Source organism: Mytilinidion resinicola (genome assembly GCF_010093595.1).
Source record: "Mytilinidion resinicola strain CBS 304.34 unplaced genomic scaffold BDZ99scaffold_12, whole genome shotgun sequence".
Lineage (NCBI taxonomy): Eukaryota > Fungi > Ascomycota > Dothideomycetes > Mytilinidiales > Mytilinidiaceae > Mytilinidion > Mytilinidion resinicola.
The window spans coordinates 512,667-523,580 of NW_022985448.1; the positions used below are offsets into that span (position 1 = coordinate 512,667).

A 10,914-nucleotide genomic window follows, 5' to 3' on the forward strand; every position below is an offset into this window, starting at 1 on the left:
GGGGGGGGGGTACTCCCCTGTTCCCCCTTGTTACGGATATGGAAGGATGTAACGCCACTGACACGCTAGTAGTGGCAACCTGAGTAAAGTCGTGCAAGTCGGGTCCTCGCGACGCACACGCTCTGAATTCGCTTATCCAGCGAGGCTCTCCTTTATCGATAGCACCTCCACATATTACGCATCCCACAGCGTTGCGAGGCATCCTTCGTGTTTATCGTTTGTTCTTGCCGCGTGCTAGCAAAACGTCGTCGGAGCTAAGGGCTTGCCTCGCTGAAGAACGTATCGTAAGGTGGGTAACGTACTCCACAAGCGAGCCGGACACCCAAGCGAGTCGGACACCTCACAACCAAAACGCGACGCATCAACCTCCAACCGCGATGCATCGACAACACAACGTGCAATCAATCCAAAGCGAAGGCAGGATAAGCCTAGCTATTGCAGCAATTACAAGAACCCAATTACCAAGCGTGCGACGCGCTGCAGGAGTGTACAATGTCCCAAAAAGCACACTATTCGATCGACGCAATGGAACAACCGCATGACACGATTGTGAGCCCAATTCAAAGAAGCTTACCAAGCTGGAGGAATTAGTCATTGTTCAACATATACTCAACCTAGATTCGCGAGGATTTGCGCCTAGCCTGTCTACTGTACAAGAGATGGCTAACAAATTGCTTGCTGAGCGCGCCGCCAGCTAAGTTGGCAAGAACTGGCCAGAGAACTTTGTTAAGCGAACACCTAAGCTTAAAACACAATTTAATTAAAAGTACAACTGTTAAAGAGCTCTATATAAGGATCTAAAAGCAATTAGTAATTGGTTTAGGCTTATCTATAATATAAAAGCAAAGTACAGTATTATTAATAATAATATATACAACTTTAATAAAGCTAGCTTCTAAATAGGCGTTATCTTAACAGGCATAGTTGTAACAGGCTCCGAGCGGCGTAATTGTCTAAAAGCTATACAGCCAGGCAATCGCAAATAGATAATAATAATTTAAGGAATTAATGCCTGTAGATGGGCCATCTGTTACACTCCGCCACCGCCCCAGCAGCAGTGCACACCAACCAAAAAGGTACAGTGTCGAGCAAACTACTCGACGGGCCGGTGTTCAACATATATATGCGACTTGACTTGCCCCGCAACCGCGCCTAAGGCCGCGCGCGCCCGAGGCCACGCCTGGCGCTGCGCTGAGGCCGCATCACGTGCAATCTCGCCACGTGCCTGCCACACATGTGGTGCGCGCCGTAACACCTGCAGCAGCAGGTGGCTTTGTCGACAGCGTATTAGGTATGAATGCGGGATGTATGGTGGGTTTAACACGTTCACAATAATGCAAAGATCGTCAGTCATGAGATAGGCACGCAGGCAAGACTGCTTTCCATCTTGATTGCAATGCTAAGACGTCTTTGCGGGCTCAAAATAGGCTGTCAATTTACCCTTCGGTGTCGCACTATCTCAAGCTTCTCCCACCAATTTAACCAAGGTCCAATACTCCTCCATTTTAGCCCCATTTTCAGGTGTGCCTTTTGCAGTAGTCCTTCGTTTAAGCCACGGGCAGGCTGGCCAATGGATTCTTTGTCATGAGTCTGTATCCTGTTTCAAACAAGCAAGCAGGAGCTTTTGGTGCCCTCAGTCTAGCTCAGGAAGACTCCCAAAATCTTGCAGGAACGTAATAAGGGATGCCTCAGAATGCATTCTTATCTATATGCCCTCTTTTTATATCTGCTATTTGCGTTGTTCGATCTTTCAATCAATATCGCCACCCCAGCCACATGGGGATCTGGCCAAACCATGATGCAAGTCATTGCGGGGCAGATCGTCGATCGCCGCTGCACCCTGTCGCTGGCTTGGCTGCGATAAGTCGTTGGGTGATATTCACATGCAAAGGCACGCTCGTAAAACAAAGTGGCATCGTGCTATGACATTATCAATATGCATCGAATAGTATCCCCATCATGACGTGCGCACTAAACCTATATAGCTTCTCGTTCCTCAAACCCTAGCCTGCCCCTCATCTTCTTCCAGCTCCCACACCCATCCTTACCTAGTGCCCAGATATCATTTTGTTGTCAAGCTTCAGCGAGTCAGCACTATGTCTGCTATCTTTTGCTGCTCAGCTATAACTCCATATCCCCCACGACAGCTTGACCACGAGGCAAAATTCGGAGCGTTTATTCGTTGGACTGGCATCCAAACGACCTCTTCGGTTCTGGTTGACAGCTCTTCACTCGTCAGCGGCGCACCATACGCGATTCAACCTGTGAGGCAGATTAATTATGGACCTCAGGAGTCGATTAGATACTTCGTTCCAGCGAGCAACGGCGCCGATTTTGCGGAGGCTACGGAGGAACTCAGGTTGCCACTACTAGCGTGTCAGTGGCGTTACATCCTTCCATATCCGTAACAAGGGGGAACAGGGGGGCCCCCCCCCCCCCCCCCCCCTTTCATAGGCTATATATACGGGCCTTATGCCTCTTCAAATCAACACAGAACTGCTTCTTCACAACCTGAGAGAACTCGTGTGCATCCGAATCGCATCATTGTGTCGATGAGCAATAATCGCGAGAATCTGGCGTTGGTCAGTCTTACTGAGAAAATCTGAGACGTGGCAGGTAATATACCATAACCTTAATGTCCTCTGAAGATTGAAGAATCTTTGATGCAGTACGCACGTGACTCTGAAAGATGCTCAGAAGTTGTTTCAGTTCTGCAATTACCAGATCTGACAAGTCTGGAGATAAGGGAAATTGGGATCCTTGATTTTTATGATTCTGTAGTAGGTTGCATAGGTTATCAACTGTGTTGATCACGCTTATTATCCCTTCGATTATTGCAATCGCTGTCCGCAGTTTAGCTTGGATATTGTGGATGTCGTGAACGTCTTACAGCTCGACCGAGATTTTACAGGAGCTGAGGAATAGAATTTTGTCGCTCTAAATCATACATATTAGCTATAGAAGAAACCATGTACGAACAAGTATATGCTGAGTAAAGAAATATTAGTACCTACAGTCTTACGACGCTGCTCCTCCAAGGTAATCAAATAGCTTGTCCAATTTCGCTCAAGCAATCTAATAAACTGGACATGCTGATAGAGCGGATGCTCATGATGGGTGGGTAATACTGAAGCCTGAGCTGAAACAGATTGTTCAATAAAGGACTGGATTTTCGATGGCCCTTGAATGATAATCCAGGTTGATGAATGCTCAGCTGACGAATAGCATTGGTAAAACGCAGCATGCCGACATGACCAAGGGTCTTTAAGCTCTCGGCCGTGCAACTCGAAATGCTTAATGTTGTAACATATCTCTTTGCACAAAAGACAATTAGAAGCAATTACTTTAAACAATCTTTATATACTGACCATAACCAAAGACTGAACTCTTGTCTGTATGCAGGCGCATATGGCTTGTGATGCTCGTCTCCGGGGCGTCGCGGATTCGTCTGCCAAACTGGAGGAGATAGGTGGAAAATTCTTCAAATACGTTGCAAAACTGCACTAATCGATCGAACATGTCTGGTAAGATCCTCAAGCGACTCCATGAAGTAGTTTGAGATATGAAACTGTACCAGCTAAGTGAGTTCCTTTGGAGTCGATGATTTGTCTTGTGGACGTACAACAGATGAATCTTCTGTCGTGTAGAGGTATTCTAACTAGCATTTTAGTATATTCAGGTACAATGATACATCGAGGAGTAAGGTACATCGCGGAATTAGTTAATTTGCGGCATAGCCTGAAATAGGAACGCTAGATGAAGGCTTCGTCCCGACACAGGTATTATACACGCAAGAGTTTGGTTACTTGCCTTTAAAAGCAAATCCAGCCCAGTAATGTCATTGATTGACATGCTAGAAAAGCCCATACGCCTCGATTCGACCCCAGGTTTCGTGAAAAATTCTCCTTCTCTATTACAAGAGTATTGTAAGCAGCCAATAGTCGAATGTGTTTGGCTCTCGACAAAAAGATCCTGCGCACGTAGATGAAGTCGGTGCCAACAGTTTTCATGGCTGCTGGAAACAGCCGCGTGAGGCCGCATGGTGGGGGGCGTATCTACGCGAAAGTAAGCAGCAAAGAGCCACTTTAGTATAGAGCGAAGCCTCGGATAAATAGACGCACTAGTCTGCCTTGGCTATATTAGCAGGGCAAACTGCATTTTCGTTTTTCCTTGCTCCGCCTTGCTCCGCCTTGCTCCACCTCGTACTAGGATTGTCAATGTATGATATTAAGATAGGAGACGAGAGCAACTCTTATCGTTCACTCATTTTCAACCACATAGTGCTTTGCCTATTGGCACAATGAACGCAGAAACTATTATACAAAGAAAGTACCTCATCGAAAATAAATTGGTAGAGCTTCTAAACAGCTTGTTTACGGACTGGCGCATAAGTGTAATGAAATCCCCTACGCGAATATGACTAGCATTGCTAACTCTTTCGCGCAGCAGACGGATAGTGAAGTCAAGATTTTCGCAGAGAGAAAGTTAACCAATGTAAGAGGACCAGATCTGGAAAGTGAGTAACGACTGACATACGTCGAGGCTGAAATCGAAAGCGTCACGTACAACCCGGATTGAGAACATGGGTAGCTACTTGCTGGATTCGAGTCTGAGCTTTTTGGACTCGAGAATAGATAGTTACGGGCTGTGCTAAATGAGTTAAATGTTGGGACGTGGGGCCTATGCATGGCAACGTGTCAGGATCTCATTGGACAGCCGAGGTTCCAGGCTGAAATTGAGAACGTTCTAAACCATCGAGACCACTTGCTTCTCTTCACTACCGTGCACTCCTGCTCACCATGCGTGCCGCAAGAAAGTCTCTTTGGGGTAGTCTCCAACGCAAAAGGCAGCTTACCTTCGATCACCAATACTACTTTGGAAATCATGTTATTGATTCACTGTTTGCGATGGAGGACATTGCTGCAGCCGTGGCAGAGTTCATACCGGATGAAGGTGCCCGATTCGACATCGGCTCGACTATTTTTCGCATGGGGCGGCAAACGTTTGCGATTCTCCTCTGGAATCATGAAGAAGAATCCATCACCAAATTCATTGAGCACAGGGTCCTCGATGGCCGATTGCCGCTTGAGAAAAGTCTCGCTGAGCGCATAGTACCTGATTTTGGGGAATCATTCGCGTTGGAATGGCAATGGCACTTTCTTCCATTCACCCTCGACTCTGATCTGCAACTACATCATGGTATTGTTGAGCATGAGCGCATCTTTCCCTACGTATACCAGGAGAGTATAGGGGAAGGTGCATTTGGAGAAGTGCTGTTGACCGCTGTGGATTCGTCACAACAAACGCTCACAACGTCCGTGGCCACGCGAGCTGCGGAAGAAGGTCAATTCATTCCAGATCTACAAGTCGTCCAAATGAAGATCGGCGACGATGAACTCCCAGTTGTTAGAATTGCCCGAAAGCGATTCAAACTGCCCCAAAGCCAAACCGAGGAATCTCGAGACCGGATGATCGCGAATGAAAGGAGTTGTTTAAGAGAGTTGGGCCGCTTGAAGCACCGAAATATCATTCAGATGTTGGGTAGTTACGCTTATCGAGATGAGCGTAGTATTCTATTCCCCCACGTCGAAATGAATTTGGAGGAATTCCTGAAACGGTCCGATCGTTTTGGAGATTTCATCCACGATCGCACCTTCTTTTCTGCTCTTCAAGGACTCGCCTCTGCCTTGGCCTGCGTCCATAATCTGAAGCTCAACGCTGAGACCCACGGCATCGAGCTTGAGCGGATCGGATACCATCACGACTTCCGCCCCCAGAATGTTCTCGTCAGTCCTAAGACCTTTTTGCTTGCCGATTTTGGGTTATCGAAACTCAAGCCAGTGGGAGATGGGTCAAGGACCGAATGGAAGACTGGTGGCCCTAGTTACCGTGCACCTGAGTGTACGGACATGACTTTTCGTAGCCAAGAAGTGGGGCGCAGCATAGACATGTGGGCCTTCGGCTGCATGGTCGCGGAAGTTGTCACATACATGAAGAGTGGCCCTGACGGCATTACTCAATTCAGACGAAGCAGACATTCTCCAGGTGTTCACCCACGTGTGGAAGATGAAAGTTTCTACAATGGACTTGGACTCAAACCAGCGGTACATCAATGGTTCGACACGTTACTAGGAGAGCCAGCTTCACTAGAGCCAGCTTCACCATACGCAGCAGATCTGGTCGCTCTTTCACTATCCATGCTTGTAGTTGATACGGACGAGAGATTAAAATGCCCGAGATTGTGCAAGAAACTCAACTTCCTATGTGCCAGGTCGCACTTAATGCCTGCTGTGGAAGCTCTGGAGCGTTTAATTAATCAGATGGAGGCATCTCTCGAATCTACCGAAGGGCAACCAATTATGGAACTCTGGTTTGAACTAGAACGACTCAAAGCTTGGGCGGCCGTGTTTGGATTGATTGGACAACAAAGATTGCTATCAAGATTTGATCACACAGAAATTGAGGAGGGAGAAGTTGAGAAATTACGATTGGTCTCCCATAAAATGTTGGGCCGATTACAACTGGAACTGAACAAATACGACTCGAACCTACATCACACTGACATGATGAAATCGATCGCAGTCGACACATCTGTCCTCGACGAGATACGAGACCTTATACAAGACCTTTGGGAGCTGCTGTCACAGAGAAACAAAAACCGCGCGCAATTCCTTTGGTGTGCAGAGGCGCTAGACACGCACAAAATTGAACGTCTTCACATACTTGAGCTCCAAAAGCCTACGGCAAGAGATGATCAATACTCCAGTATCAGCGCTCTAGCTGCAATCAAGAGCCTCCTGCTGCAGTTCGAGCGTGATCTGCCTTCGGAAGGAACTTGGGCGTTGCTAGCTGAGGGCGATGTGGGTATCGAGGAACATTTCGGACCTAACCGTATCGGCACCTATCAGGGTAGTGAGAAGGTGTTCATCGAAGTTCTGCACTACGACAAACGTTGGGAGGGTATGGGAGTCGAAGAAAGAGCGACACGCATGCAACTGGTTGCCGAAGGCTTTCACCAGAGCCAAGAACTGCCCGAACTTCGTGTCCCGAAATGCATTGGTTTCATCCCAATGAAGAATGCATTTGGCTTTCTATATCCTTTTCCTACCGCTACGGATGTGCCGAATACGCTTCTGGCGCTTCTTTATGCAAAGCCCAAGTTGGTCCCTGCGTTAGAAACAAGAATACAACTAGCCAACAAGCTCGTCTCATGTATAGCGGGGCTACATTCGATTGGCTGGTTACACAGAAACCTAAACTCCGACAACATTGTTTTCTTCACTAAGCAGGGCTGTTCGACGGAAGAGGCTATAGAGAATCCATACGTGATAGGGCTTACTAGAGCGCGCCCGGATAGCGATGGCTGGCATAGCGAGGGACCCAATGATGCTCGTATAGTCGACTATTCCCATCCAGAATACGCCAAAACACGTCGATTTCAAGTAGCGTATGACTACTACAGCCTTGGTATCATATTGCTAGAGATCGGACTATGGAGATCGGTAGGCAGTATCACATCTAAATGGCCAACTGCAGCGCCTGAAGCCATCAAGTTCACGCTTATGGAGAAATATGTTAAGGATCTGAGGTCTCAAATGGGAAGTGCGTATTACGGTGCCGTGCTTGCATGCATGGATGGATGCCTCCTGTCAGGGGAGGGAAGGGAGAACGCAACTACTTCGCGTCTGAACTTTTATGAGAGAGTTGGAGATGTTTTGGACAGAATGTCGCGAAGTGCTCTATAGATTTGAATCGTCCCGTTAACTCTATGCTTTGGAACACTGCGACCGTCCAAACAACGAGCATAGTATTACCTCTCATACTGGGAACTTGGGCTTGATTGTTGGGGCGCTCCACAATGCGTATTTTCTTCTTCGAAGTTCATTGGTTTACGGTAAGGGTGCCTAGCGGCGTAGGGGCGGGCGTCGATGACGTGTCAGGCCTGACACAGCCTCCAGAATGACAAGAGACCGGTCGGTGCCAGCGCTGCATCTGCGGCCCAGATCGCAGGTGGTGACCTGCTTGCGATGCACGGCTGAAAAGGCAAGGGCGAGCCTGACCAGACCGGTGGTTGCGTTGGCTGCTTCTAGCGAACCATGGGGCCGTGGCGGCCAACCACAGTCAGGGCTAGCGTGGAGCCCAAATATAGCGTTGGACAACTAAATTTAGACAGGGGGTGTCGTCTATGATGTGCTCCGTGCATATGTATACTGGTGTTCATCGTTGGGCAAATAGAAAAGTCCGGAAATTCAGGTGCGGAGGTGTTGCCTGTTAGTAAAGTAATATTCCGATTGAACTTAGCAAGGATGAATACAGAAATCGCAAATCATTGAGTTCGCTCTATAGTAGAAAGGCACAAAGATTCGACGTGTTTTCTTCTTAGAAGTCCATTGGTTTACGGCAAGGGTGCCTGGCGGCGCAGGGGCGGGCGTCGGTGACGTGTCAGGCCTGACAGAACCTCGCATAATGCCAAGAGACCAATACGAGGTGCATGTACGAGGCTGAAATGCAACTGCCGCGACGCTAATCTGACCGGTCAACACCATAAACCGGTCAGTGTGATGCACGGCTGAAAAGGCAGGGGCGAGTTTGACCGGACCGCAGGTTGCGTTGGCTGTTCTGGCAATCCATGCGGGCAACCAGTCAGCATTAGCGTGGAGCCCAAACGTATTTCCGATCTGTCTAAGTGTTATAGCTTAGGCACAGAGCTGTGTGTCACAGCCATATTTGTGCCTTCACTGTCCAAGTCTACTACGCATTTATCCTGCTTCATCTGAATCGTTACCATGGCAGACGGCCAAATGCTTGCATCTACCCGCTCCTATGAGGCAAGCACACATACGAAAACCTTTGGCGCAAGTGCAACACCTACTTACTCAGGAAACGCCTATTCGGATTACGGTTTTATTGCTGTACTCGGCCTGGCCCAGCGGCTGAAGATTGACTTGTTGCCGATCACGTGGCAGGCCTTACTAGGCCTCATAGGGCAAAGCCGGGCCAGAATTAACCAGGCGCTACTCAGCATCCAGACCAGTTTTGCCTTCAAGCGCTTCGATCACGATAAGAAGAGCAACTTGTTTCAAGAGATTGTTCAAGAAATGGCAATACTCGGCCACCCGCTAGTTCAAGGCCATCCACATATTGTGAATCTTATCGGGATCTGTTGGGACATCTTAGAAAACAACGAAGATACTCCAAAAGACGACTGGGACATCTCAACAGGCATTCAGGTTTGGCCAGTTTTAGTGTTTCAGAAAAGTCATCTTGGTGATCTTTATTCTTTTGCGCAATCTAGAAAGGGAAAGAGCTTATCCCTAGAGAGTAAGCTCAAGATCTGCGCAGATGTAGGCATCGCGATTCGGGACATGCACCTAAACAGTAGGACGACCGTTTATGTAATTACGAATCAGAGGCTAATTTAGTGCCTAGACATTATCCATGGAGATATAAAGCCACAGAACGTGCTTATGTTCAAAGATGGGCCTGGCGCCTACACCGCCAAAGTCGCAGACTTCGGCTTCTCAACGCATTTCCGTGGCGAGAAAGACCTTATTAATATAACTACATCAGTGCCATGGAATGCACCGGAACACCATGGTCGGGCTTTCTATCCGCAAGACGCCAAAGCAATGGATGTGTACTCGTTTGGTATGCTCTGTCTATGGCTACTCTTCGATGTAGAAGCTTCTGAGACCACGCCATATCATTTAGAGACAGTAAATGTGGCCGAAAGCTTCTCCTTTGAAGGACAGGATTGGTCTAAGAAAGGAGATGCATTGCTCTTGTGGAAAGAGAGTGACAGACTATTAGACTGGGCCACCCAGTTGGCGGCAGGAGATAGGCGACTCAAGGCTGAGGCAAAAGACAGGGTGACTCAGTTTTTTCAATCAAGCCTTTGTGTGGACCCTCAGAAGCGAATCACCGATTGGCGCTGTATTCTAAGTTTTCTAGATCCAGCTCGGTAAGCCTGCAACACCTATATATGACGCGGTCCTTCTCTAACACAAATAGGGAAATCCCCAGCACTCCAACCTTTAATGAAATTACAGTTCCTAGAGAGGAAGACTTCCAGGTAAGACTTATTACGATTGAGTTATATATTATAATTAACAGAGTTAAGATTGCGTCATCAATATCTAGTCTTTATTGGGCGGACTTCCGGCTACGATCTTTTATTGCTGCAAAGCTTAAAGAAATTGCTCTTACATCAACAACACCAGTCTTTAAACACATACTAGTAGCAAAGGCTGCAGAGCAACTTGCCTTCTGTTACAAAACTGGATTTGGGGTACCTAAACATGAGGATATAAGGAAAGAGCTCTCTATTAGCCAGTCCCAAAACAGTGTCCTTGAAAAGCAGATACAGGTAGTAAAAGATGGCGAGCTGCATGCCTTCAATATAGAAGGGCGCTTTAGTCAGTTGTTACACCAAGGCCTTATCCATTTTATTGATTTTCATCACTATAATGACAAAGGGCTTGTGTCTAAACTCGAAACAGTCCTTAAACAAGAGATTGAGGATACAGAGGACGTTTTTGGAGAGGGACATTGGGTAACTTCAGTCTTAAGAGCCTGTCTAGCGTCGACTTACGGGAATCAAGGGCGGTGGAATGCAGCGGAAGAGCTGGAGGTGCAAGTGATAGAGACTCGCAAGAATAAGCTGGGAGCGGACCATCCAGACACGCTGACCAGCATGAACAATCTGGCGTCGACTTACCGGAATCAAGGGCGATGGGATGCAGCGGAAGAGCTGTTTGTGCAAGTGATAGAGACTCACAAGAAGAAGCTGGGAGCGGACCATCCTTTTACGCTAATCAGCATGGCCAATCTGGCGTCGACTTACCAGAATCAAGGGCGGTGGGATGCAGCAGAGGAGCTATTTGTGCAAGTGATAGAGACTCGCAAGAAGAAGCT

At 47.7% G+C, this 10,914-nt stretch overlaps 6 protein-coding genes across 6 annotated transcripts in view; 4 read left to right on the forward strand and 2 right to left on the reverse strand.

Moving 5' to 3' along the window:
- Positions 1–202, reverse strand: part of BDZ99DRAFT_391143 (uncharacterized protein) — a gene marked incomplete at both ends in the record, with an annotated part of 3,285 nt that extends 3,083 nt beyond the window's left edge. Inside the window, one exon of the mRNA XM_033715710.1 lies at positions 118–202. Within this exon, the coding sequence (XP_033575265.1) occupies positions 118–202 (85 nt within the window). The remainder of the gene's footprint in view (positions 1–117) is intronic.
- A 1,809-nt stretch (positions 203–2,011) lies between these two features.
- Positions 2,012–2,633, forward strand: BDZ99DRAFT_51551 (uncharacterized protein). The gene has a single exon (XM_033724978.1). The coding sequence runs from the start codon at positions 2,097–2,099 to the stop codon at positions 2,406–2,408; it is 312 nt and encodes a 103-aa protein (XP_033575266.1). The 5' UTR covers positions 2,012–2,096; the 3' UTR covers positions 2,409–2,633.
- An 88-nt stretch (positions 2,634–2,721) lies between these two features.
- Positions 2,722–3,692, reverse strand: BDZ99DRAFT_51628 (uncharacterized protein). Its single transcript, XM_033725062.1, has 5 exons — positions 3,623–3,692; positions 3,369–3,568; positions 3,015–3,313; positions 2,891–2,937; positions 2,722–2,843 (listed from the first exon to the last, which is right to left on the reverse strand). Exons 2-5 carry the CDS (start codon positions 3,517–3,519, stop codon positions 2,798–2,800), a joined length of 543 nt encoding a protein of 180 aa, XP_033575267.1. The 5' UTR covers positions 3,520–3,568; positions 3,623–3,692; the 3' UTR covers positions 2,722–2,797.
- A 1,086-nt stretch (positions 3,693–4,778) lies between these two features.
- On the forward strand, positions 4,779–7,916 carry BDZ99DRAFT_51521 (kinase-like protein). Its single transcript, XM_033724950.1, has one exon. It carries the CDS (start codon positions 4,800–4,802, stop codon positions 7,743–7,745), a length of 2,946 nt encoding a protein of 981 aa, XP_033575268.1. The 5' UTR covers positions 4,779–4,799; the 3' UTR covers positions 7,746–7,916.
- Positions 7,917–8,801: 885 nt separating this feature from the next.
- BDZ99DRAFT_391192 (kinase-like protein) lies at positions 8,802–9,965 on the forward strand (the record flags this gene model as incomplete). The annotated part of the gene is made up of 2 exons (XM_033715714.1): positions 8,802–9,378; positions 9,430–9,965. The coding sequence occupies 2 exons, from the start codon at positions 8,802–8,804 to the stop codon at positions 9,963–9,965; spliced, it is 1,113 nt and encodes a 370-aa protein (XP_033575269.1).
- A 605-nt stretch (positions 9,966–10,570) lies between these two features.
- On the forward strand, positions 10,571–10,858 carry BDZ99DRAFT_347787 (uncharacterized protein; the record flags this gene model as incomplete). Its single annotated transcript, XM_033714451.1, has 1 exon — positions 10,571–10,858. A coding segment is annotated over one exon (288 nt), but the record flags the coding sequence as incomplete, so codon positions are not given.
- Between the last annotated feature and the right edge of the window lie 56 nt (positions 10,859–10,914).

Bases quoted from the DNA above. Each gene is read 5' to 3' on its own strand.
- BDZ99DRAFT_51551 (XM_033724978.1), top strand. From the start codon at position 2,097: ATGTCTGCTATCTTTTGCTGCTCAGCTATAACTCCATATCCCCCACGA.
- BDZ99DRAFT_51521 (XM_033724950.1), top strand. From the start codon at position 4,800: ATGCGTGCCGCAAGAAAGTCTCTTTGGGGTAGTCTCCAACGCAAAAGG.
- BDZ99DRAFT_51628 (XM_033725062.1), bottom strand. From the start codon at position 3,519: ATGTTCGATCGATTAGTGCAGTTTTGCAACGTATTTGAAGAATTTTCC. The intron at 2,938-3,014 runs GTAGGTACTAAT...TGTATGATTTAG, and splicing joins AGGAGCAGCGTCGTAAGACT to AGCGACAAAATTCTATTCCT. The intron at 2,844-2,890 runs GTAAGACGTTCA...AACTGCGGACAG, and splicing joins TGTAAAATCTCGGTCGAGCT to CGATTGCAATAATCGAAGGG.